Source organism: Pristis pectinata, chromosome 23 (genome assembly GCF_009764475.1).
Source record: "Pristis pectinata isolate sPriPec2 chromosome 23, sPriPec2.1.pri, whole genome shotgun sequence".
In the NCBI taxonomy this organism is placed as follows: Eukaryota; Metazoa; Chordata; class Chondrichthyes; order Rhinopristiformes; family Pristidae; genus Pristis; species Pristis pectinata.
This window is the reverse complement of record NC_067427.1, coordinates 8209542-8234581: the sequence shown is the minus strand read 5'-3', so window position 1 is coordinate 8234581 and position 25040 is coordinate 8209542. Positions and strand designations below refer to the sequence as shown.

Genomic DNA, 25040 nt, shown 5'->3' with positions numbered 1-25040 from the left:
GATGCCAACCATCTCTTTGCCTCCACAGATGCTGCTTCACCTGCTGAGTTCCTCCAACAGTTTGTTTTTTGCTCGAGTATGATTGATTATTTGCGATTGCCGAACTGAAGAGTCAGTCGTTTATAGTTCACAGCTCAGGTCCTGGTATAGAACATAGAACAATACAGTACAGGCCCTTTGGCCCACAATATTGTGCTGACATTTTATGCTGTTCTAAAATCTATCTAACCCTTCCCTCCCACATAGCCCCCTATTTTTCTATCATTCATGTATCTATCTAAGAGTCTCTTAAATGTCCCTAATGTACCTGCCCCGACAACCTCTGCTGGCAGTGCGTTCCACACACCCACCACTCTCTGCGTAAAAAACTTACCCCTGACGTCCCCCTTATACATTCCTCCAATCACCTTAAAATTATGTCCCCCTGTGTTAGCCGTTGTCGCACCGGGAAAAAGTCTCTGACTGTCCATTTGACCTATACCTCTTATCATCTTGTACACCTCTATCAAGTCACCTCTCATGCTCCTTCTCTCCAAAGAGAAAAGCCCTAGTTCACTCAGCCTACCTTGATAAGACATGCTCTCCAATCCAGGCAACATCCTGGTAAATCTCCTCTGCACCATCTCTAAAGCTTCCACATCCTTCCTATAATGAGGCGACCAGAACTGAACACAATACTCCAAGTGTGGTCTGACCAGAGTTCTATGAAGCTGCAACATCACCTTGCGGCTCTTGAACTCAATACCTTGACTAACGAAGACCAACACTCCATACACCTTCTTAACAACCCTATCAACCTGTGTGGAAACCTTGAGGGATCTATGGACGTGGACCCCAAGATCCCTCTGTTCCTCCACACTGCTAAGAGTCCTGCCATTAACCTTGTATCTGGTCTAGTGTGCCGGATATTTCCTTCCCATCCTCAGGCAAGGAAAACAAGAGGTGGCATGTGTCAGTTAACTGAGCTAGCCCAGTGACATTGATTACTGTTTGTTCACTGGTAATGGATGATTAAAGCAAGTTGTTAAGGGCTCACTCAGGGAGTTGGTGCTGAGCTCCCTGATTTACTCACAAGGTGTGTGTGTGTGCGTGTGCGTGTGTGTGTGTCTGTCAAGGTTGAAGTTTATTCCCCAACTGCATTAGCCCTGGAATGAAGTGGCTTCCTTGACCACCACCAAGAGTGTCTGAACAATAGTGAACTAAATGCAATGTTACTAGAGTGAGGTCACTATCCCCAATACAGATTTTTATTTTGAGATTTATTTAATTAACTCATTCTACATGTCCCAGATGCCAGGGTGGGATTTGAACTCAAGTCCCCAAGTTTCTTACTCCATGCCTCTGAACATCTGTTCAGTCACTTAACCAAGGAATAGGAGGAGTAAGCCAGGGGGGTTAGAGTTGGTCTACAGGCCTGGTCTGCCATTCAAAGTAATCAAGGTTAATCTGATTTTTGCCCAGCTCCACTTTCCTTCTCCTTCCCAAAAGACCCTTCAAACTTGACTTTGAATATCTCAGTCTCCACAGCTCTTTGGGGTTAAGGATTCTAAAGATTCATGACCCTCTGAGAAGAATCTTTGGGTGAGACATCATTCTGAAACTATGGTCCTCGTCTAGATTCTCCCACTGGGGCAAACATCCTTTCAGTATCTACCCTGTCAAGTTTCCTTAGAATCTGTGATTTTTCAAAAAGTCACTTTGCATTCTTCGAAACTTCGATGAGCAAGGGGCTAACCTACTGAAGTTCTTCATAAACAGCCCTTCATTAACCTCAGATTAACCTAGTGAACCTTCTCTGAACTGCTTCCAAAACAAGTAGAGCCCTGCTTAAGTAAGACCACCAAAACTGTACACAATTCTCCAATTTCCCTGGACAATTACACTTCCATTCCCTTTGCAAAAAAGGCAAATGTACCATTTTCTTTCCCGATTAACTGTTCTACCTGCATGCTGAACTTTTGTGTTGCCTGTACAATTTTACCCAGACCCCTCTGTACCACAGCATTCCATGGGCTCTTTCCATTTAAATAATATCCTGTTTTTTCGTTCTTCCTATCTAACTGGGCGATTTCACATTATACTTCATCTGCCAAACGTTTGCCCATTCACTTAACCTCCGTCGATCCCTTTGCAGGCTCTTTGTATTCTTCCCACAATTGCTGTATCACCTGCCTACAGTACATTTAGTCCTTCCATCCAAGCCATGAATGCAAATTGTGAATGCATTGAGGCCCCAGCACGCATCCCTATGGCACCCATTAGTTGCAGCTGGCCAAACTAAAACTGATCCACTCTTCCCAACTCTGTTTATTTGTGAGTTAGCCAATCCTCTATCATGTTAATATATTATCCCCAATGGCTTGAGCACTTACTTTGTATTTTCGGTGGAACCTTATCAAATGCCTACCTGGACATCCAAATACATAACATCTATTTATTCTCCTTTATCCAACTTGCAAATTACACCCTCAAAAGGTTCTAACAAATTTGTCAAACACAATTTTCCTCTTCATAAAACCATGCTAACCTTCTCAACGTTCTGCTGCCACCTGCTAAATAATGAATTTCAGGATTAAAGGACATGGTTGCACTGGAGAGAGTTCAGAGGAGATTCACCAGGAGGTTGCCTGGATTGGAGAGCTTTAGTTATGGGGAGAGGTTGGATAGGCTGGGCTTGTTTTCCCTGGAGTGAAGCAGGCCAAGGGTGACCTGAGAGAGGTGTGTAAAATTATAAGAGGCATGGTTAGGGTGTCTAATTAGAATCTATTTCTGATGGTAGAGGTATCAAAAGCAAGGGGGCATGGGTTTAAGGTGATGGAGTTTTAAAGGGGATTTGAGGGAAAGTTTTCACTTACACAGGGAGTGGTTGATACCTGGAATGCGCTGCCAGAGGAGGTGGTCGAATCAGATACAATCACAGCATTTAAGAGACATTTGAGGCAGACTCTTGGGAAGTCATTGGGTCTGATGCTGGCAAATGGTAGAAGGGGAAAAAGTCCGCGAGGACGTGATCAGTCAAAGGTCCCATTTCTGCACTGTACAACTTTAAAACTTTTCCCAATGACATACGCCAGCCTAACTGGCCTTTCGTTACCTGGGATCCACAGCTTGGTAATGGCAACTGCTCCTCCCAAGACCGCAAGAAAATGCAGAGAGTCGTGAACACACCCCAGTCTGTCACAAAAACCAGCCTCCCTTCCGTTGGCTCCGTCTATACTCCCTGCTGCCTCAGGAAAGCAGCCAACATAATCAAAGACTCCTCCCAGCCCAGTCATTCTCTCTTCTCCCCCCTTCCATCCGGCGGAAGATAAAAAAGCTTGAGAACATGTACCACCAGGCTCAAGGACAGATTCTACCCCGCTGTTGAACTGACCTCTTGTACGATAAAGGTGAACTCTTGATCTCTCAATCCACCTCGTCATGTCCCTTGCACGCCATTTTTCTACCTACGCTGCACTTTCTCTGTAACTGTAACACTATATTCTACATTCTGTTATCGTTTTTCCTTTTGTACTACCTTGATGTACTGATGTATACAATGGTCTGTCAGGATAGCACGCCAACAATGCCTCTCACTGTATCTCAGTACATGTGACAATAATAAACCAATTACGAATTTCCACCTCCCTCCTTTCTTGAATAATAACCTTACATTTCTGGGCTTCCAATTCGCTGAGATCTTTCCAGAATTAAAAGAATTTGGAACATCATATCTCTGCAGCCACATTTTGTTTTAAGATTCCAGGATGCAGGCCCAAGTATACAATATGTGTTTTCTTATTGCTGTCAGCGAAGGGTTAAGGATATTAACAACAGTCGCCAAAGATTAGAACATCATTTTTGGTAGAATTGGAAGTTCCTGGCTGCAACACAGCTGCAACAATGAAAAGGTCAAAGTTGACACCTCGGCATGGTTGCCTGTATAAATAATATCGCTCCTCAAATAACAGCTTTGAGGACAAAACTCAGCTGTTCCTTCAGCACATCAGTGTGGTTTGTGAAAATCCCTGTTCAATCCAAAAGAGTGCCTTGTTGCAACCTTGCATCTGTCTGCCCAGATTGAAATGGGAAGAACACAGAGTTTTATGATGTGGACAGCACAGCTACAGCAGACCACTCTCCGAACCCTGTAGCTAAACAAACGTCTCTTCCACAGACTGAGCTCCAAATCATTTTGTTTGTGCTTCATGAGACCGATTCCCGGGTTAAGAGGTTTGCCTGAAGGTATAGACTGAATAGCAAGAGCCAGTACTCTCTACAAAGTAGAACAACAGGAGATAATTTGATTGGTACTCCTAGGTTTGACCTGGGGCCTGTGATGATTCACGAGGATTTCTGGGTTTCCAGGGGAATATACACGAAAGGACTTGACGGTGGGAGGCATTGCATTTTGGGAAGATAAATGAGGGTAGGACTTTCATAGTGAACAGTAAGGCACTGGGGAGTCTTGAGGGACCAAGGAGTACATGGTTCCCTGAAAGTGGCGTCGCAGGTAGACAGGTTGGTGAAGAAGGCTTTTGGAACACTGGCCTTCATCAGTCAGGGCACCGAGTAAGGAAGTTGGGAGATCATGGTGCACTTGTACAAAACGTTGGTGAGGCCGCATTCGGAATATTGTGTTCAGTTCTGGTCATCCTGCTATAGGAAAGATGCCATTAAACTGGAAAGAGTGCGGAGGATATTTACGAGGATGTTGCCGGGACTCGAGGGACCGAATTATGAAGAGAGGTTGAGCAGGTTGGGACTTTCTTCATTGGAGTGTAGGAGAATGAGGGGCGATCTTATAGAGATGTACAAAATCATGAGGGGCATAGATAGAGTGAATGCACATTCTTTTTCCCAGGGTTGGGGAATCAATAACTAAGAGGGCATAGGTTTAAGGTGAGAGGGGAGAGATTTAATAGGAATCTGAGGGGCAAATTTTTCACCAGATCTAGAGGGATAGATGGAAATGTGGGGAAAATAAAATGAAATTAGCCTAGGATTAGTGGATGTTTAATGGTCTCGTTGGACTGAAGGGCCTGTTTCCATGCTGCATCATTCTTTGGCTTCACGGAAATGGGGCGAGGAAATCTACTGCAGTGAATATTGATAGCACTTTTACACCGGTGAAACTTGCCACCAAATGAGAGATTCAGCTGACATAAGGAAAAGTGACAAGGAAAGTAGAATACAAACCACAATTGAATGAAACTTGTAAATCTGAAATGATCCTCAAAATGTTGTTCATCTGATTGGATCTCTGCTCATTCTCCATGATGCTGTCCGACGCTGGATAGGCAGAGTCGATGTAGATCAAATCCAACAAGTAAATCCCTGAAATTGAAAGAGAATTTTCCAGGTTAGACTGAATCCGGAACTTAAGACAGAGAATTTGAATTTCAGAGCATCATTCTGGTGATGGTTGTGACAGCCCCTTTCTCTCACCCACATAACTGCCCGTTAATTGCAACCATAGAAACATACCGAAAATCTCTACCATTGCATCAGTAACACAGCTTATCAGAGGTGATCTATAATTTGCTCCTGCCACAAATTTCTATGGAAAAGATAATTTCCTCTCAGTGTTATTTTGTTGTTGATCATTTGAAATGTGAGGTCAAATACAACACAAAGGCGAAAACTAAAACCGTCAACACCACCAACGACAGCAGCGACTGAAGCCGTATTTTGTTACTTTGGCAGCGTTAGTGAAAATGGGATATCTTTTCCTTGCTTTCTCTTCCCTTTCCCTGACCCAGGCCCAGCTTCAGTGCCACTTAAAAGGAATGGGGGTGGAAGGGGTGGAGGACTTAATCCATCTGTCAGTCTCTGAAGTCCAAGGCTGTATTCCAAAAGCAAAACACCACAGATGCTATAGATCAAACAAAAGAAAAAAAATACTCTCAATACAACATGCAATTCTGATGAAAGGCCATCTATATGTAGAGCTAACTCTTTTTTGCTTTTCCCACACACACACTGTCCGTCTGTTTCCAACATTTCCTGGTTTTATTTCCATTCTTGAGGCTGTTTTCCTGGCTTCAGCACTTGAAGTTTTGCATGACCTGTTCCCCCATGAATTAGCATCTTCTACCCATTCCCCCTCCCCTCCCCAGACACCCAGACACTGCATTCAATGGATCTTTCTTCACAAGTTCCACTACCTTCAACAAGATTCCATCTCTGGGCACATCTTTCCCTCTCAATCCCTTCCCTTTCAGTATTCCGAAGGGATCATTCCCTTTGTGACTTCCATCTCCGTCAACCACTCCCCATCTCACAGCATTTGCTCAGGCATCTGCAGGGCCTATTCTCTTACCTGGTCCCTTCCCACCATCCAGGGACCCAAACCATCCTTCCAGGTGAAGCAGTAATTCATAGAACATAGAACACTACAGCACAGTACAGGCCCTTTGGCCCACAATGTTGTGCCGACATTTTATCCTGCTCTAAGATCTATCTAACCCTTCCCTCCCACGTAGCTCCCCACTTCTCTATCATTCATGTGTCTATCTAAGACTCACTTGCATTTCTTCCTGTATCTTGGTACAAGTGACAATAATAAACCAATTACTAATCTCACGTCTGACATCTGGTGCTCACAATGCCATCTCCTCTACATTGGAGACACCCGACACAGATTGACTGACTGGTTTGTGTTCAGTCTAAGCTTCTGGTTACCTGTCACTTTAATTCCTTGCCCTTACCTGCTTGTCTGTGGCCTCCTGCACTGTCTGACGAGGCCCAATGTAAGCTTGAAGATCAGCGCTTCTATCTGGGCACATAGCAGTCCATGGGACTCACTAACTAATTCAACAGGTTCAGCTAACTTGCTTTTCTTATTTGCCCCAGAACTGGTCTTTGGGTTATCCATGCGAAATATTAATGCAGTTTCTCTCTTTTTTTTACAGATACTGACAAATCCCTTGAGTGTTTCTCACATTCTCCTTTCAGTTCTACATCTCAGCAACATCTCTGACCTGCATTTCATAGATTTTGCACGTAGCATTGTTGGCTATTTCTCTCTCACCCCCATCTCTCTTTCTCACAACACTCCCCATTAGCCTATCAATCAGAAAGCACTATGAACAATGAAATAATCTCAGCAAACCCGGTCTCACCCCAACAGAGGTATTCTCGTTAGTCCAGTAATTTAACCACTGCACCACCAGACCTTTGAAATGGCAGCATAGCTCATTTATAACACAGATTAAGATGGTTCAAAGTACTCAGCACGGAATTGATGGACTATTTTAAACAAAAGTGTGCTCCCCATCACCTGACACCTGGGATTCATCCCTCTCTTGGCACTTTAAAACTAACCTAATTTCTCACCTACCAATTTCTGAAATGTCAGAAATTCCTTTTCCTTTTTCACAGATGCTGCCTGACCTGCTGAACATTTCCCAGCATTTTCTGTTTTTATTTCAAATCTCTAGCATCTGCAGTTTTTTTTTTACATTCTATTACCGTAGCTCATTGGTCACGTTAAACAGTCATGTTACAGTGAGCCTCCCACCCGATTCCAAGTAAAAGCTGGAGGTCATTGTTAGGTCAGTTGTACAGAAACCCGAGCAGCACGACAACAGAGAATATCCAAGCCATCCTGAAGCTATTTTACTCTTGAGTTACGCGAAGAATTGGCTCATAAACAAAATCACTGCAAAGACAAACAAGTGGTACAAATAAACCACTGGTCAGACAGAATCTCAAAAACGAGATTGCAGGAATTTTGGAAAAGAACTCCAATCAACTGCTTGTTGAATATCTGCAGAAATGAAATTGTTTCACTTTTTCTTTGAAATGTTTGTCTGAAGGAAATGCTAACATTTTATTGTCTGTCCCTGACTGGAGGGAGTTAAGAGTCACTTTGATGGGTCTGGAATTGCATACAGACCTGACAGGTAAAGGCAGCCAATTTCTTCTTCTAAAGAACATAAAGTGGGTTTTTATGACAATCTAGTAATAATAACACCGGCTTTTTAATTTCACATTTATTGAACTTGGATCCCCCCCCACAGTGGGAACTGAACTAGTGTCTCCGGGTCCTGCTGTTAGTCCAGTAATTTAACACTACACCACCAGACCTTTGAAATGGCAGTCCAGCTTGTTTGTAGCACCATAAGATACAGGAGTAGAATTAGGCCATTCAGCCTGAGTCTACTCCACCATTCAATCATGGCTGAGTTTTCTAACCCCATTGTCTCACCTGCTCCCCTTAACCCCCTTACCAATCAAAAACATATCAATGTCTGCCTTAAATACAGCCAATGACTTGGCCTCTACAGCCCTCTGTGGCAACAAATTCCACAGACTCACCACCCTCTGGCTGAAGAAATTCCTCTTCACCCCAGTTTTAGACAGGTGTCCATTTATTCTGAGGTTGTGCCCTCAGATCCTAGACTTTTCTACTAACGGAAACATCCTCTCCATGTCCACTCTATCCAGGCCCTTCAGTATCCGGTAAGTTTCAATGAGATCCCCCCCTCATCCTTCTGAGCTCCATTGAGTACAGACCCAGAGACATCAAACGCTCCTCATTCCTGGGATCATTCTTGTGAACCTCCTCTGGACCCTCTCCAGGGCCAGCACATCCTTCCTTAGATATGGGGCCCAAAATTGCTATTGGTTTATTATTGTCACTTGTACTGAGGTACAGTGAAAAACCTGCCATGCATACCGTTCGTACAGAGCAATTCATTACACAGTGCGGATACATTGAGTTAGCACAGAGTGCATTGAGATAGTACAGGTAAAAACAATAACAGAATACAGAGTAAAGTGTCACAGCTACAGGGAAGTGCACGGCAGGTAGACAATAAGGTGCAAGATCATAACAAAGGTAAGTTGCTCTCAATGTTCCAAATGCCGTCTGACCAATGCTTTATAAAGCCTCAGTAGTACATCCTTGTTTTTATAAGATGGTTCAGAGTACTCAGCAGGGAATTGGTGGGCTATCACATGGTAGTGAAGCGGTTAGCGTAACGCTTTACAGCGCCAGTGACCCGGGTTCAATTCCGGCCACTGTCTATAAGGAGTTTGTACATTCTCCCTGTGTCTGCGTGGGTTTCCTCCGGGTGCTCCGGTTTCCTCCCACATTCCAAAGACGTACGGGTTAGGAAGTTGTGGGCATGCTATGTTGGCGCCGGAAGCGTGGCGGCACTTGCGGGCTGCCCCCAGAACACTCTACGCAAAAGATGCATTTCACTGTGTGTTTCGATGTACATGTGACTAATAAAGATATCTTATCTTAATAAAAGAAGCGAGCTCCCCATCACCCGACACTTGGGATGTATCCCAGCTTCCTAATGGGATTGTGCATTTGGGAATAACACATTGGTCCAATAATCAGCACAGAAGAAAGCAGAAATACTTCCCGAACAGGTGGTGACAGATCCCCAGTAAGAGTATAAACAGAACTTAATCTCTTTGCAAATGCATTAGCCTTAATTATTTAAGATGATTGATCTTGGAAAACAGCTGCATTCATGCTCCAGTTTGCCAAATCTTCAAAAACATGTTTCCTGTCAAGTATTATGACTTAAACCTTGAATTTTTCCACTGAGATCATACCTGACCTCAACATCTTCTCCGGCTGTCTCTGATCTCATCTGTTTTGCCTCTGTGGTGTGCCACCAATTACAGCCTGCTAAACTCTTTCATAGGTAACCTAAGATACCTTCACCTCATTCCAACTGTTGCAAATCACTGTCAACTCCTAAGAAAAAAAAGAGTGCTTCACAAAACCTTTGCACTTAACACCTGAAACGTCATATCTCACAAATGAGACACTGCATTTTATTTTCCATTGCTTGAACATGTTCAGGGCTGCGGGTGAAGGATTCTCCTTTCAAACAAAGAAACATGATGCATACTCTTAATGCCATGCATGTGAAGAGGAGAACGAGTCTACAGATAAAGCAACTGAACATTACTAAATAACATTGGAAAATGTGATCACTTGGTTACATTTTGTCACCTTTGAAAGATCTTAATCTATCGAGTTTTGCTATACCCACCATCCATGTAACTGTGGCAAATAGAATTATAACTCATAAGGGTAATAGTATTGAATCAGAATCAGATTTATTATCACCGATTTATATGACATGAAGTTTGTTGTTTTGCCTTAGCAGTACAGTGCAAAGACATAAAATTACAATAAATTACTAAAATAAATAAATAGTAAATAAATAAAACAATAGGAATAACGAGGTAGTGTTCATGGACCGTTCAGAAATCTGATGGTGGAGGGGAAGAAGCTGTTTTTGAATCATTGAGTGTGGGTCTTCAGGCTCCTGTACCTCCTCCCTGATGGTAGTAACGAGAAGAGGGCATGTCCCGGATGGTGAGGGTCCTTAGTGGTGGATGCCGCCTTCTTGAGGCACCAGCTCTTGAAGATGTCCTCGATGGTGGGGAGGGTTGTGCCCATGATGGAGCTGGTTGAGTCTACAACCCTCTGCAGCCTCCTGCAATCCTGTGCATTGGAGGCTCCACACCAGGCAGTGATGCAACCAGTCAGAATGCTCTCCATCATACATTTACAGAAATTTGTAAGAGTCTTTGGTCACATACCAAATCTCCTCAAACTCCTAACGAAGTCGAGCTGCTGGACTATGTGTTGGGTCCAGGATAGATCCTCCGAGATGTTGACGGCCAGGAACTTAAAGCTGCTCACCCTTTCTACCGCTGACCCCTCAATGAGGACTGGTGTATGTTCTCCCGACTTCCCCTTCCTGAATCCACAATCAGTTCCTTGGTTGATTCTTGCAAATCAATCTTCTCTCAGGTAGTACAGGTTGTCCTCAGGTTACGGCAGGGCCCTGTTCCCGTGAACCGTTTGTAAACGGTACAGTTCGCAAGTCAGGAATGTGGCCACGAACCGAGTCCGCGCAAGATGCCTGCAGCCCCGCAGCAGCCGGCGAATCCATCCCACCGGTCTCCCAAACGCTGGCTCGTATCTACGGGCTGTACGTAAGTTGGGCGCACGTAAGCTGAGGAGGACCTGTACCCTGGGGTGGAGAGTCACTTGCTTCCATGGCTGCTCTGTGGGCTCCGAGGTGCTGGCTGAAGTTGTGGTGGGACTGGGGCCAGACTCTTCCACAGATGTGACGGGAAGTTTTCGTCAGGGCGAACGGGTGGGTGGTACAGAAGAGCTTGCACGTTCTCCTTGTGACTGCGTGGGCTTTCCCCGAGTTCTCTGCTCGTCTCCAACAGGACAAAGACAGACAGGTTGGTAGGTTAATTAGCCCTGGTGTAGAGATGAGTGGTAGAAACTGGAGGGGAATTGATGAGAGTGTGGAGAGAGTAAAATGGGATTAGTGAAGGATTAGTGTAAATGGGGGGTTGATGGTCGGCACACATTAATGGCCTGACTCAATGGTGCATGTGGGGAGGCAAGTACTCTCTTCACTTTAAGATTTTGCCCTCCTTCTGCTGTTTTTACTGGGCTTCTGTGTGCTCCCAACAAACTAATTCCAGTAATTTGAGTCCAGGTGAAGGGTTGAGGCTCAAATTGTCGACTTCCCTCCATAGATGCTGCCTGACCCGCTGAGTTCCTCCAGCATTTTGTGTTCAAATTCAAGACTCTCCTGGTTGGTTCTCCATCATTCTGGGCTGGGGATTCCCAGGAGCTGCTGACACTGTCTCATTTATTTCCCGGGGAGACTTTGAGAGAATTCTTGATGTTGTTAAGCCAGAGGAATTTGGACCTGTTGAAGGTCCATGGTTTGAGAAGGGCTCGGTTACTTTTCACACACTCACATAGACTGGGTTACAGGAGAAACAAAGGACTGCAGATGCTGGAATCTAGATGAAAAACACGATGATGCTGGAGGAACTCAGCAGGCCAGGCAGTATCGGTGGAGAAAAGCAGGCGGTCAACGTTTTGGGTCAGTTTGACCCATCACCCGGTGGGTCTGCTCTCCCCTCCTCCCCCGCACCTGCCTATCATCATCTCTTACCTGCATCTACCTATCGCCACCTTGTGCCCACCCCACCTCCCCTCTTTTGTCCACCTATCACTGCTCTGCTTTTTCCTTCCTCTCTATTGGGCCCCTTCAAGGGTCCTAACCTGAAACATTGACCGCCTACTTTTCTCCACAGATGCTGCCTAGACTAGGTTACAACTTGTTTGTGCTGACTTGGTCACCTTAACCATGACAGCCTGGACTCAGACTGAAGAAATAAACCTCTTTGTCAAAGTTAATAATGGTGCAGGGGCATAAGTTAATGGGTTGGGTCGGCAAGTACCCTCACAAGAGTTAGGAAGTATCTAGATGAACACTTAAATTGCCAAGGCATGGAAAACTATACGCCATGTGCTGGTAAATGGGATCAGTATAGGTGGGTACCTATGCTCAGTATGAACCTTTGAGAAGCAGCAGCCTTTCCCAGTGAAATCTTGTCCCATCCCTCTTTGCCAACTGGTTTTCCCCATGAGTACGTGCATCTGAAGAGGAGTTGCCGTTGTGTTATGTTGACACTGTACTTCTCCCATCTCAGTTTTCCCTGCAATCAGAACTTCCATTACATTTAATGTTTGAAATGGTGCCAATAATTGACACATTAATGAAGTGTCAGGAGTTGGGTGTGCAGTGTTCTGTCCTTTATCCCTGCTGATAAGAAAATCAAATAGGACCCGGAACACAATTTACCAACAGACCTGTGATCATTTGACTGACTGCTTAGGGTTTTCTAAACTACCTATTTAATCTTCTATGCAAATATGTCCACTTTCACATGACGCCAATCTTCTTTGGTGAGGTTAATAAATAAAGCATCTCAAGTCAGTAATTAACCCTTTATTGTCTGCATTAGACAAATGATTTAGTAGCATACATCTGTTTCTGCAATGACGTTACTACATTGGAAACTGAGAAGCTAAGATCAATGGACACATGCTACAAAATCATACATTAAGTTGAAAGAACAGAGGACTTTGTATCCCAGCTCTGACAAAGGGGTTCACACTTGAAGCATTAACTCTGTTTCTCTCTCCATGGATGCTGCCTGACCTGCTGAGTGCTTCCAGCATTTTCTGTTTTTATTTCATACTTCCAACATCTGCAGATTTTTATTTCAATTTTCTATCCTATTACATTTGTTCAAATCAAACTGCGATTAGGTGGTGAATAGGTTAAAACCCTGACCACTGTGTTCATTGGCTAAACTATACATGGCACCCTGTTTATTTGGCTGGGCAAATTATTAGTTCCATATTCAAATATTAGGAACAGAGAATATACAGTTCTGTTCCATTGAATTCACCCATAAGCATCAAGCTCCAAACCAAATAATCAAATTCTAGAAAACCCAGGTTTAAGTTTGCAATTATTTTAACCACAACCAACAAAACCCCCATTTGTAAACAGCTGCAATAATTGCACGTAACATTCAAAAAGGTACAGATACAGACTTAAAGACACTTTTCAGGAATGCTTCAAGAATACACAGGGTGTCTATGCGCTCTAAGCAGCTAAGTGTATGAGATGCCAGGTGTCAGCAGGATTGATAGCATGGTGGTTAAGGAACTGGATGTGTATCCAAGTGTGTGGACACTGATCCAGAGTATTATTCAAATCCCACTTCAGCAGCTGGGGAATTTAAGTTCAAAACATGAAACAAAACAAATGCTGTAGAGACACAGGAGACTGCAGAAGCTGGGAGCTGGAGCAAAGGAAACGAGCTGCTGGAGGAACTTCGTAGGTCAGGCAGCGTCTGTGGAAGGAAATAGACAACTGACCTATTGGGTCGAGACCCTTCATCAGGGCTGCAGAGGGGAGACAGCTAGTAATAAAGAGGCGAGGGGGAGGGATGAGGCAAGGGCTGGCAAGTGATTGGTGGATCCGAGTGAGGAGGGGTGATTGGCAGATGGAGGAGAGAAGGATGATAGGTGGAGACAGCATTGGTGGAATCTGATAGGAAATGGTGGAGCACGGAATCAAAAGGGGGGGGCAGATGGGAGGAAGGTGTGGGCAATGGGCAGGTGGAGTGGGTGGAGGATGGGAAAGGGGGGGCTGACGGGAGGGGGTTTTGGGAAGAAGGCTGTGTGTGGGAGGACCTGCGGAGATCAGAAGGAGAGAGGAAGGGACAGAGGGGGAGCAGGTTACCCGAAACATTGACTGTCTATTTCCCCCTACAGATGCTGCCTGACCTGCTGAGTTCCTCCAGCAGCTCTTTGTTTTTTTGCCATAAGAAACTCATCTGATTTACTAACAGGAATTAAATCTGCCATCCTTAACCTGCATATTAGATAGGTATCTTTATTAGTCATATGTACATCGAAACACACAGTGAAATGCATCTTTTGCGCTGAGTGTTCTGGGGCAGCCCGCAAGTGTCGCCACGCTTCCGGCGCCAACGTAGCGAGCCCACAACTTCCTAACCCGTATGTCTTTGGAATGTGGGAGGAAACCGGAGCGCCCGGAGGAAACCCAGGCAGACATGGGGAGAACATACAAACTCCTTACAGACAGCGGCCGAAATTGAACCCGGGTCACTGGCGCTGTAATAGTGTTACGCTAAGTGCTACACTACCATGCCTGCCCACACTGATATGGTTAACTTTTACCTGCTCTCTGAAATGACCATCACTTTAGGACACCATTAAGAATGAACAGCAAACGTAAGTGACAACCCACACCCTGTGAATGCATTCAGGAAAATCGCTGGTATGTGTGGAGATGCAGAGCCTGAGGGCCGTGGAACCAAACACAAGAATCTGTACAGAGAACAAGCTAAGTGCTTCAGCAAGCAAGCACAAATCTGAAACATGGGGGACTTCTGCAAACAACTGAATTTCCACGCATTTGCTGGTCAATTGACATGAAAAATGGGGATTTATTTTTAAAAGCAGATCGTCTCAGTGTGGTCCAAATGACATTTGGTTGGTTGGTTGTTTGGTGTCCCAACTAAAATATGACAGTGAGTTTGGAAAAAAATGGGAATATCTTGGTTTTATTTTGTAGAACATTACTTCGAGCCAGTTATTCCCCTTGCAACTCCCACATATTGTGTGTGGATACTGGAAGTGGAAGGCACATGATAAATAAGCTTGGCACAAACTGGAAAGCTAATTGTTTCGGAATGCTTGTTTCGTGGCCTGTTTTTTCTTTGTATTTATTACTTTAACATTTCATTAATAAACAAGAACACAAGATTACACAATAAGTTAATTAAACATAAACACAGAAACTGCTGGAAATACTCAGCATTGGTAAAGAGAGAAAAGGAGTTCACGATTTGGTTGGAAGACCCTTTGCCAGAACTGGTTCAAGTCTTCGATCTGAAATGTTCACTCTGTTTCGCTTACCTCGGATGCTGCCTGACCTGCAGAGTGTTTCCCGAATTTTCTATTTTTAATTCAGATTTCCAACATTTGCAGTTTTTTTTCAATCAATTAAAATTTTCAAATAATTAAAAAGGCAGCTCTGTGGCTGAATAAGGTTATCGAACACCGCAGCCAACAACTCTGTATCTGCAAAAAGCAATCCATGTGTTTCTGTTGGGTAGAATGTGGGGAAGGGCGTCTTCAGGGAGATCAAATTTGAAGGCAGAACACAAGAATAATGGCAGGACTCTTAGCAGTGTGGAGGAACAGAGGGATCTTGGGGTCCACATCCATAGATCCCTTAAGGTTGCCGCACAGTTGATAGGTTTGTTAAGAAGGTGTATGGTGTGTTGGCCTTCATTAGTCGGGGTATTGAGTTCAAGAGCTGCCAGGTAATGTTGCAGCTCTGCAGAACTCTGGTCAGACCACACTTGGAGTATTGTGTTCAGTTCTGGTCGCCTCGTTATAGGAAGGATGTGGAAGCTTTAGAGAGGGTACAGAGGAGATTTACCAGGATGCTGCCTGGATTGGAGAGCATGTCTTATGAGGATAGGTTGAGTGAGCTCGGGCTTTTCTCTTTGGAGAGAAGGAGGATGAGAGGTGACTTGATAGAGGTGCACAAGATGATAAGAGGCATAGATCGAGTGGACAGTCAGAGACTTTTTCCCAGGGCGAAAATGGCTAACACGAGGGAACATAATTTTAAGGTGATTGGAGGAAGGTATAAGGGGGGATGTCACAGGTAAGTTTTTTTGCACAGAGAATGGTGGATGTGTGGAACGCACTGCCGGCAGAGGTTGTGGGGGCAGATACATTAGGGACATTTAAGAGACTCTTAGATAGATAAATGAATGATAGAGAAATGGAGGGCTATGTGGGAGGGAAGGGTTAGATAGATCTTAGAGCAGGATAAAAGGTCGGCACAACATCATGGGCCGAAGGGCCTGTACTGTGCTGTAGTGTTCTATGTTCCATGTTCACTTCAGATGCCCAATGTAATCACATCATAATAGAGTACACATGGGCCATAGGAGGCCGTAGGCAAGCCGCAGCTCCCTGTTGGGGTACACACAGACCTGTTCTCCCTGTTAGTGTATACACAAGTCAAACTTCTGTTATGGTATTTTATTCAATTTAGTGTAAATGTTTTAAATTATGTGTTGTGTGTGGACGTGCATACATCTGCAAGTCTGTCTGCCTGTGCTTGTGAGTGTTTATGTGAGCCTGTGCCTCTGTGCACGCATGCTTGTGCATGAGTCTGTCTGTGTGAGTCTAAGAATGCCTGTGTTTTTATTGTCTTTGAACTTTGAAAGTTCCTTGCCTCCACCACCGGTGCATTGTGGCTGCAGTATGTAGCGTCTGCAATATGCACTGCAGTTACTCACTTCCAAAAACCTCCAAAACACAGTGACTTCTGCCACTGGTAAGGACAAGGGTACCAGGTGTTGGGAAACACCACCACTGACAGTTTCCCTCTGAGTCACACACAGCCTGACATGGAAACATACCGTCAGTCCTTCATCATTACCTGAAGCATCTTGGGACATTGCGACGTTAGATTACAACACTAATTGACCAAAGTGATAGCAGGACTTAAGGACTAAATAAATGTAGCTTATACAGACTTGGATAGGGCAGTGTAGCGGTCAGCATAACGCTATTACAGCATCAGCGACCCACGTTCAATTCCGGCCACTGTCTGTGAGGAGTTTGTACGTTCTCCCTGTGTCTGCGTGAGTTTCCTCCGGGTGCTCTGGTTTCCTCTCACATTCCAAAGACGTACGGGTTAGGAAGTTGCGGGGATGCTAACTTGGCGCCGGAAGCGTGACAACACTTGCGGGCTGCCCCCAGAACATTTTACACAAAGACGCACTTCACTGTGTGTTTCGATGTACATGTGACTAATAAAGAAATCTTATCTTATCCCCCGAGTTGTGATGGTTGGAGGGTTCCTCTCAATGAAGTGTCTGAAGTTACATTAAAAAGGAAAGGCACGGAGAAACTACCTCCTCTTGTTTGGGAAATAGGGCATAATCTGGTGATAAACCAACGAACCTGACTCCCATCCAATAGTTCCGTCTGTTCTTCATGCAGCATTAAGGCCCCTGAGTCAGAAGGCTGAGAGTTCAAGTACTGCAAAAATCAAGGCTGTCAGACATCCTGTCTGTTGGTCAAAACATTACACCACAGCTCGGTCTGCTATCTCAGGTGCATTAAACAGCAACTAATCTCCCTCGAACTAATTATCCGCCCATTATCACATTGCTGTTTGTGGGAGCTTGTTGTGCACAAATTGCTGCTGTGTGTTTCCCATTTTACTGCTGTGATTACCCTTTATAGTGCTGAACTGGCTCTCAAGTGCTTTAGCACATGAAAAGTGTTAAATGAGCACAGTTACTTTTTTCCTCACCCGAATAAATGGTGCCTGTTTTCAGAGCACCAAGAGGTTCTGAACCTCCTGTACCAGCTGGCTAACACCTAGCAAATGAAAACAAATACTAAAATGAGCATTTTTTTTATTAAAAACATATTTAAATATCTGTCTGGCACTTCAATGGCACACTGTGGATAGAAATGACCGATGACCTGCCCTTGACTTTTATCGCAAAGAACATCGTTAACATATTCTATTCTAATCACATTCTGAAGTAATAAATAGAACACACTTGGTGCCAAACAACCCTAGTTTGGATATAGTGAACTGAACGATTTGTGGAACCTCTCAGCAGGGTTTTCAGAATCAAGGCCATTTACCTCTTCCTGAGGTAAAGAAAGCCTCTTGTTATACCTACTATACTTATCTTAATATTATACTTATTTTCTTCAGAATTCATACTTCTCATGCCTGGTAGCTTGACTCAATTCCATCAGTTGGTAAAAATTCAGCTTGTATTGTAATCTGTTGACTTTCCAACAATATCTTAAATCAGCCTGCTGTTCCAAACTGAAATTTTCAAAAGTTCTCTTGGTGGAACACTCATCCCTTAACTAATACCATCGATCTCGGTTGAACACATTTGGTTGGCAACTAGTCTGCACTGGCGGTCGTTCAATCATAATTCACTGATGGCTCAGTACTTGGGATATCCTGAGGTGGGAATGTAACTACATCCCAGTTCTCAGCATCCTCCCAAAGAACAAACACACTAACGTTCCAGCCTGTTCCTGTGTCGGGACATGCAGTTGCAGACATCAGCAGCAAGCGGACCCAGGTGCTGCTATTAGTTTGCAGTTCTCTGCAACCGAGATAATGAAGTTCCTGGACTGCTGTCAAAAGCCCATCTGGTTCACTGATCTGCCATCCATCCTCACCCTGACTAACGCAACTACCGATCCACGTGTGGTTAACCAATAAACGTCTCCTCGGCGCTAAAGAGGGCAGTACAACAAAAGCCTGCATTGCCAGTGCCATCAAAACATTAAAGAAATATTTGAGGGGGAATCTCACTGAAACCTACCGGATAGTGAAAGGCCTGGATAGAGTGGACGTGGAGAGGACATTTCCATCAGTAGGGGAATCTCGGATCTGAGGGCACAGCCTCAGAATAAAGGGACAGCCCTTTAGAACAGAGATGAGGAGGAATTTCTTCAGCCAGAGGGTGGTGAGTCTGTGGAATTCGTTGCCACAGAGGGCTGTGGAGGCCAATTCATTGAGTGTATTTAAGGCAGGGATTGATAAGTTCTTGATTGGTAAAGGGGTTTAGGGTTACAGGGAGAAGGCGAGAGAATGGGGTTTAAAAAAAATCAACCGTGATTGAATGGCGGATTCAATGGGCCGAATGGCCTAATTCTGCTCCTATATCTTATCTTACCTTAATTAAATATTTAAAAATGGCAAAGAAGAGACCTTCCTCCTGAACACCATGATTTAACCTTGCAAGTGGAATTTTTTTTATACGGATGAATACACAATGCTATTTATCGCACTGTTGAGTGCAGTTATGAAGAACTGATATTTAATATTGGAAAAGTGACCAACATCAAACAAATTCCACTGTATTTTTGGAGGCGGCATTGTGGTGGGTCAGCCTTTCAAGTTAAATGTTCTATAAATCTTTTTTGAGCTATTGTAAGCATGGCTGGCCAGCTTTTGCACAATCCAGGTCAGAAATTCCTCTTTGGCCCGTATAATGGGTCCATACTTGCAGCAGTGGGAACAGTTAGCAGGCAATAACCTGCTGACCAAAGATAGCATTCGCCACTTACAGGAAAATACTTGAAGGCGACAGTGCTTGGGATGGGGGGAGGCCTTCTTCGTAACCATGGGATTGTAGCTGAGGTGAAGCTAGGTCGCAAGTATGTAGCTCAGTACTGATACCAACAGCAGAGGGGAAGTGTTAGACCAGCATCTTAATTCACTGGTTGAACATGGAAGAGCAGGATCAATGTGGAAACTATAACATCAGCAATGTAACCAATGCCAGCAAGATGCATATGACGATAAACATCTCCCATATTTTACCAGTGACTTAATTCAAGCTTGGTTACTCAATGCTTAGCTGAGGTTAACATGCCAGAGATGTGGCTACTTTTGATGAGGTAACTGATACCTTATAACATGTGAGCATAACGTCAGCTCGACGCCAACTGCAATATTTAGACGACATGACATTTAACCAACTAAACTGCAAAACGTGATCTACTTTGGGTTATGGTTAGTTTCCCACAAGGAACCAGTGTTTAACCTAAAACTCTTTGGGTGTGCTTCTTAAATGTTGAACTACTGCTTTGCATGATGTTGTGTTGGTCCAGAAATTCTGACAAACAGCAATGATTTTCAGTGTATGCTTCATTAAAATCAAACTTTTCTGGAGCGAACATGATTCTAATCATTTCAGGATTCAATCCACAACTCTGGAAATCTGCCCAAGCACTTCCCATGGTATGTGTGGTCATGGCACCTTTTACATGTCTGACACGTGCCTAATCACATGCACAGTTTAAAGGGCACCTGGAAACCCAGCTTGGGTAGGGTCCCTTTAAATTTACATATTCAACCTGTTCTCCCCTGGCCCTGACACCCACCACCAGTTCATGGCACTTCCCAACCATTGATGTCTCAAACCCCCTTCCACAGCCATCGACCTCCTGGTGCTTTAAGCCAGATCTATAGCCGCTCCAGATTTCAACACATGGCCTCCTTCTCTGTGGGTTCTGTCTACACCTCTCGCTGCCTCGGTAAAGCAGCCAGCACAATCAGAGACCCCACCCAACCCTGAACGTTCTCTCTTCTCCCGCCCTCCCATCGGGCAGAAGATACAAAAACCTGAAAGCACATACCACCAGGCTCAAGGACAGCTTCTAACCCGCTGTTATAAGACTACTGAATGGACCTCTTGTATGATAAGATAGATTGATCTCACAATCTGCCTCGTTATGGCCTTGCACCTTATTGTCTGCCTGCACTGCACTTTCTCTGTGACTGTAACACTATATTCTGCATTCTGTTATTGCTTTTCCTTTGTACTACCTCAATGTGATGAAATGATCTGTATGGATATTGGTATCAGTTTATTATTGTCACTTGTACCGAGGTACAGTGAAAAACTTGTCTTGCATTCCGATCGTACAGGTCAGTTCATTACACAGTGCAGTTACATTGAGTTAGCACAGAGTGCATTGAGGTAGTACGGGTAAAAACAATAACAGTACAGAGTAAAGTGTCACAGCTACAGAGAACGTGCAGTGCAATAAGGTGCACGGTCAAAACAAGGTAGATTGTGAGGTCAGAGTCCTTCTCATCGTATAAGGGAACCGTTCAATAGTCTTATCACAGTAGTATAGAAGCTGTCCTTAAGCCTGGTGGTACGTGCCCTCAGGCTCCTGTATCTTCTACCTGATGGAAGAGGAGAGAAGAGAGAATGACCCGGGTGGGTGGGGTCTTTGATTATGCTGGCTGCTTCGCCAAGGCATGCAAAACAAAGTTTTTCACTGTATCTCGGTATATGTGACAATAATAAACCAATTTACCAATTTATTTACCCTTCAGGAATGACAGATCCCAATCCATGACTCACCCCTCCCCCAAACCCCCCATAACCCATCAATCCCAGACTAATCTACCATTTTCCCTCACATGCTCTAGGATCCAATCTGGCCATTGAGTAATGACCAATGTTTGGGCCTCTGACACCTCTGCATTTTTAAGCGATGGCGCTTTAAGAAAAACCATCACTGGTGTGATGCGTGTCGATGAACTTGCCTGCTTCTGTGGGCAATGAAGAATTTCTAATCCGTTATCGTTTCATTTCACTCCCTATCTAAACGCTAAAGCCCTCACTGTAACAACCGGCAGGAAGAATCTGTTGCAAGCTGCAAATTTATCAGATTCCAGCTTTGCCACATTTCACGTTGACATGGTACAAGTAAATTTCACAAGGGTACTCAAATCTTTTGAGGGCTGGGGTGAGGTCCTGGTTTTTTCTTTTGACCTGGCCAGGTTAATCTCCCAGCAACCTGAACTCAAGCGGCAAATTTTACAATCTCACCAACATCTCCTATCCCGACATATTTAATCCAAGCAGCCAGGGATGTTCAGCTGGAGAATTAATTATTTAACTAAACACAGTGAACAGAACAGTTGGATGAGTAAGAACTCAGATTCTTTCAAATATCCATGGAAAACATGACGATCAATTTTCCACTTGATTTTACACACTGGACGTTATTGAAGATAATGTCATAATGTTAACATCCTTAACTAGCTGTGAATAACAAAGGTTGAACAGATTCTTCCTTTACTAGTGAGATTAGATGCAAAAGTGTCATGCAATTGGAGGTGAGAGGGGAGGGTTACAGGGGTGTTGATCATACCCTGTAATCAGGTTGAAGGCACATATCCAGGTCACGTGTATAGCACATGTGTGTGAGGTTGAACTTAGAATACAGAACATACAAGTCAGGAACAGGTCCCACAGGCAATGATGTTGTGTTGAACTAATCACACTGGTAATTAAGTGCCTTGGTAAACTAATCCCTTCTGCCTACATAATGTCCATATCCCTCCATTCTCTGCACATTCATGTGCCTATCTAAGAGCCTCTTAAATGCTTCCATTGAGTCTGACTCCATCACCACCCCTGGCAGCACATTCCAGGCACTCACCACCCTCTGTGTAAAAATACATGCCCTGCACACCTCCTTTGAACTTACCCCTTCTCACCTTAAAATGTATGCCCTTCAATATTCGACATTTCAACCCCAGGAAAAAGATACTGGCTGTCTGCTCTATTTATGCCTCACATGATCTTATAAACTTCTATCAGGTTTCCCCTCAGCCTCCAACGCTCCAGAGAAAACAACACAAGTTTGGCAACCTTTCCTCATAGCACATGCCCTCTAATCCAGGCAGCATCCTGGTAAACCTCTTTGCACCATTATTTATAAGATATCTTTATTAGTCACATGTACATTGAAACACACAGTGAAATGCATCTTTTGCGTAGAGTGTTCTGGGGGCAGCGCGCAAGTGTCACCACGCTTCCGGCGCCCACACAGCATGCCCACAACTTCCTAACCCGTACGTCTTTGGAATGTGGGAGGAAACCGGAGCACCCGGAGGAAACCCACGCAGACACACGGGGAGAACGTACAAACTCCTTACAGATAGTGGCCGGGATTGAACCCCAGTCACTGGCACTGTAATAGCGTTACGCTAACCGCTACACTACCGCTCCTGAACTCTGTACTCTGGACTTCCACATGCTTCCAGTACATTGACACAAGCAACAGTCCAAGTGATCACATTCTGCAAACTTGGCCAAAGGTAGAAACATAAAGTGCTGGAAAAACTTGGCCACTCTGCCACAACTCAGGAGAGAGGAAGTGTGACCCTGAGTTTCCGGTCACTTGTCACTTTAATCTTCCAGCTCACTTCCAATGATATATGTCTTTTTTGTCCTGCCATGAAGAGGAATCTATTACATAAGCATTATTGTGATCGATACATTGGAAAAACAGCGATGACACTTGGAGATTGGAGCTGCATTTTTCTTTGTTCTTTATTTACGAGAAAGCATGAACCATTTTGTGGATGAAGTCAATGTTCAGTAATAATGAAACACGTGGCCAAAGCATGTGACGTTCACAACATAGATGGAGGGGGAGTGATATCTGTGCTGTCCACCATCCCGACCTTCATTCAGAACAAGGCTGTAGCCATTTGCTAAGCCCAACTTTGTTGCTTATTTTTTTACTAACAGTCATCAGGTGTATCAGAAACTCCACATCAGAATCGTCAGCCTCAGACAATTGGGTAATAGCTTCTTGGGAACCAGAGGAAATGTACTAGAGCTTGTGTTGAAGATGATTCGCTTGTCATCTTCGTACAGGAGGACACATGGGATTACTTTGCGAATGATTTTTACCAAAGATGATGTCCTCGGCCAAGTGAAGTTCAACATAAACTTGAGGAGCAGCACCTCAATATGTCGGACCTCTTTAGCGCTTTGTTCAAGGGTAAAGTCCTATTTCTAATCAATAATATCTAAACTAAAGTCTTAAACACCTTTGAAGATTTGTGAATGTGAACCCACAGGGTTCCTTGTTGCTGCAACCTCTGTATAATCACAAACTTCCCTTTACATTATATCTTCTTGCTCTTGCTTCCAAAGTACATTGAAGGAAATTTGTTTTGGTCTGGTACGAAGGTTTAATAGGACAGTGTGGCAAAGGGAGAAGGCACCCAGTTAGCACAAAGTTCTTGCCAGACAGGTTATCCCCGCAAGCACCTATGGGTTAGAGTCATAGAGTCAAACAGCATGGAAACAGGCCCTTTGGCCCAACTTGTCCATGCCAACTAAGATGCCCATCTAAGCTAGTTCCATTTGCCTGCGTTTGGCCCATATCCCCCTAAACCTTTCCTATCCAAGTAGCTATCCAAGTGTCTTTTAAATGTTGTTATTTTACCTGCCCCAACCACTTCCTCTGGCTGCTCGTTCCATGTTCTGATCACTCTCTGTGTGAAGAAGTCCCCCTCAGGTCCTTTTTAAATCTTTCCCCTTTCACTTTAAACCTATGCCCTCTCGTTTTTGGATCTTTTTCCCTGGGAAAAAGACTGTGTGCATTCACCCTATCCATGCCCCTCATGATTTTATACATCTCCATAAGATCACCTTCCAATCTCCTGCGCTCCAAGGAATAAAGTCCCAGCCTGCCCAACCTCTCTCTATAACTCAGGCCCTCGAGTCCTGGCAACATTCTCGTAAATCTCCTTTGCACTCTTTCCAGCTTAATGACGTCTTTCCTGTCACAGGGTAACAATACTCCAAGTGCGGTCTCACCAATGTTATGTACAATGACAATATAACGTCCCAACTCCTATACCCAGTGCCCTGACTGGTGAAGGCCAGTGTGCCAAATGCCTTCTTCACCACCCTGTCCACCTGTCACGCCACAAAAATAGGAAGGACATTGCAAATCCAAACAGAATCCTGACTGATAGGGAAGGACATGGCACAGCACTAATCCTCAGCATTCCCAACTGAGAGCCTGATTGTTTCTGGTGAAGGAAACTTCTATTTCTATAGTGCCTTTAACAACTTCAACAGCTTCCATTTATCTTGCGTCTTAAATGTGGTCAAATTGTCCCTGAGGTATTAACAAGCAATACAACAATCGGGTGGAGCCATGGAATGAGGTATTAAAGTGGGTGACCAAAAGCTTGGTTAGAGAGTTAGTTTTTAAGGAATGCCTTAAATGAGGGGAGCAGGTCAGAGTGGGAATTTCC

General features: G+C 44.2%; 1 protein-coding gene across 3 annotated transcripts in view; it reads right to left on the bottom strand.

Moving 5' to 3' along the window:
- The window catches only part of LOC127582257 (ras-specific guanine nucleotide-releasing factor RalGPS1-like), a 636204-nt gene that overhangs the window by 169424 nt on the left and 441740 nt on the right, over positions 1 to 25040 (bottom strand). For all 3 annotated transcript variants that reach the window (XM_052037419.1, XM_052037422.1, XM_052037421.1), the window contains one exon: positions 5179 to 5316. In XM_052037419.1, the coding sequence (XP_051893379.1) occupies positions 5179 to 5316 (138 nt within the window). The remainder of the gene's footprint in view (positions 1 to 5178; positions 5317 to 25040) is intronic.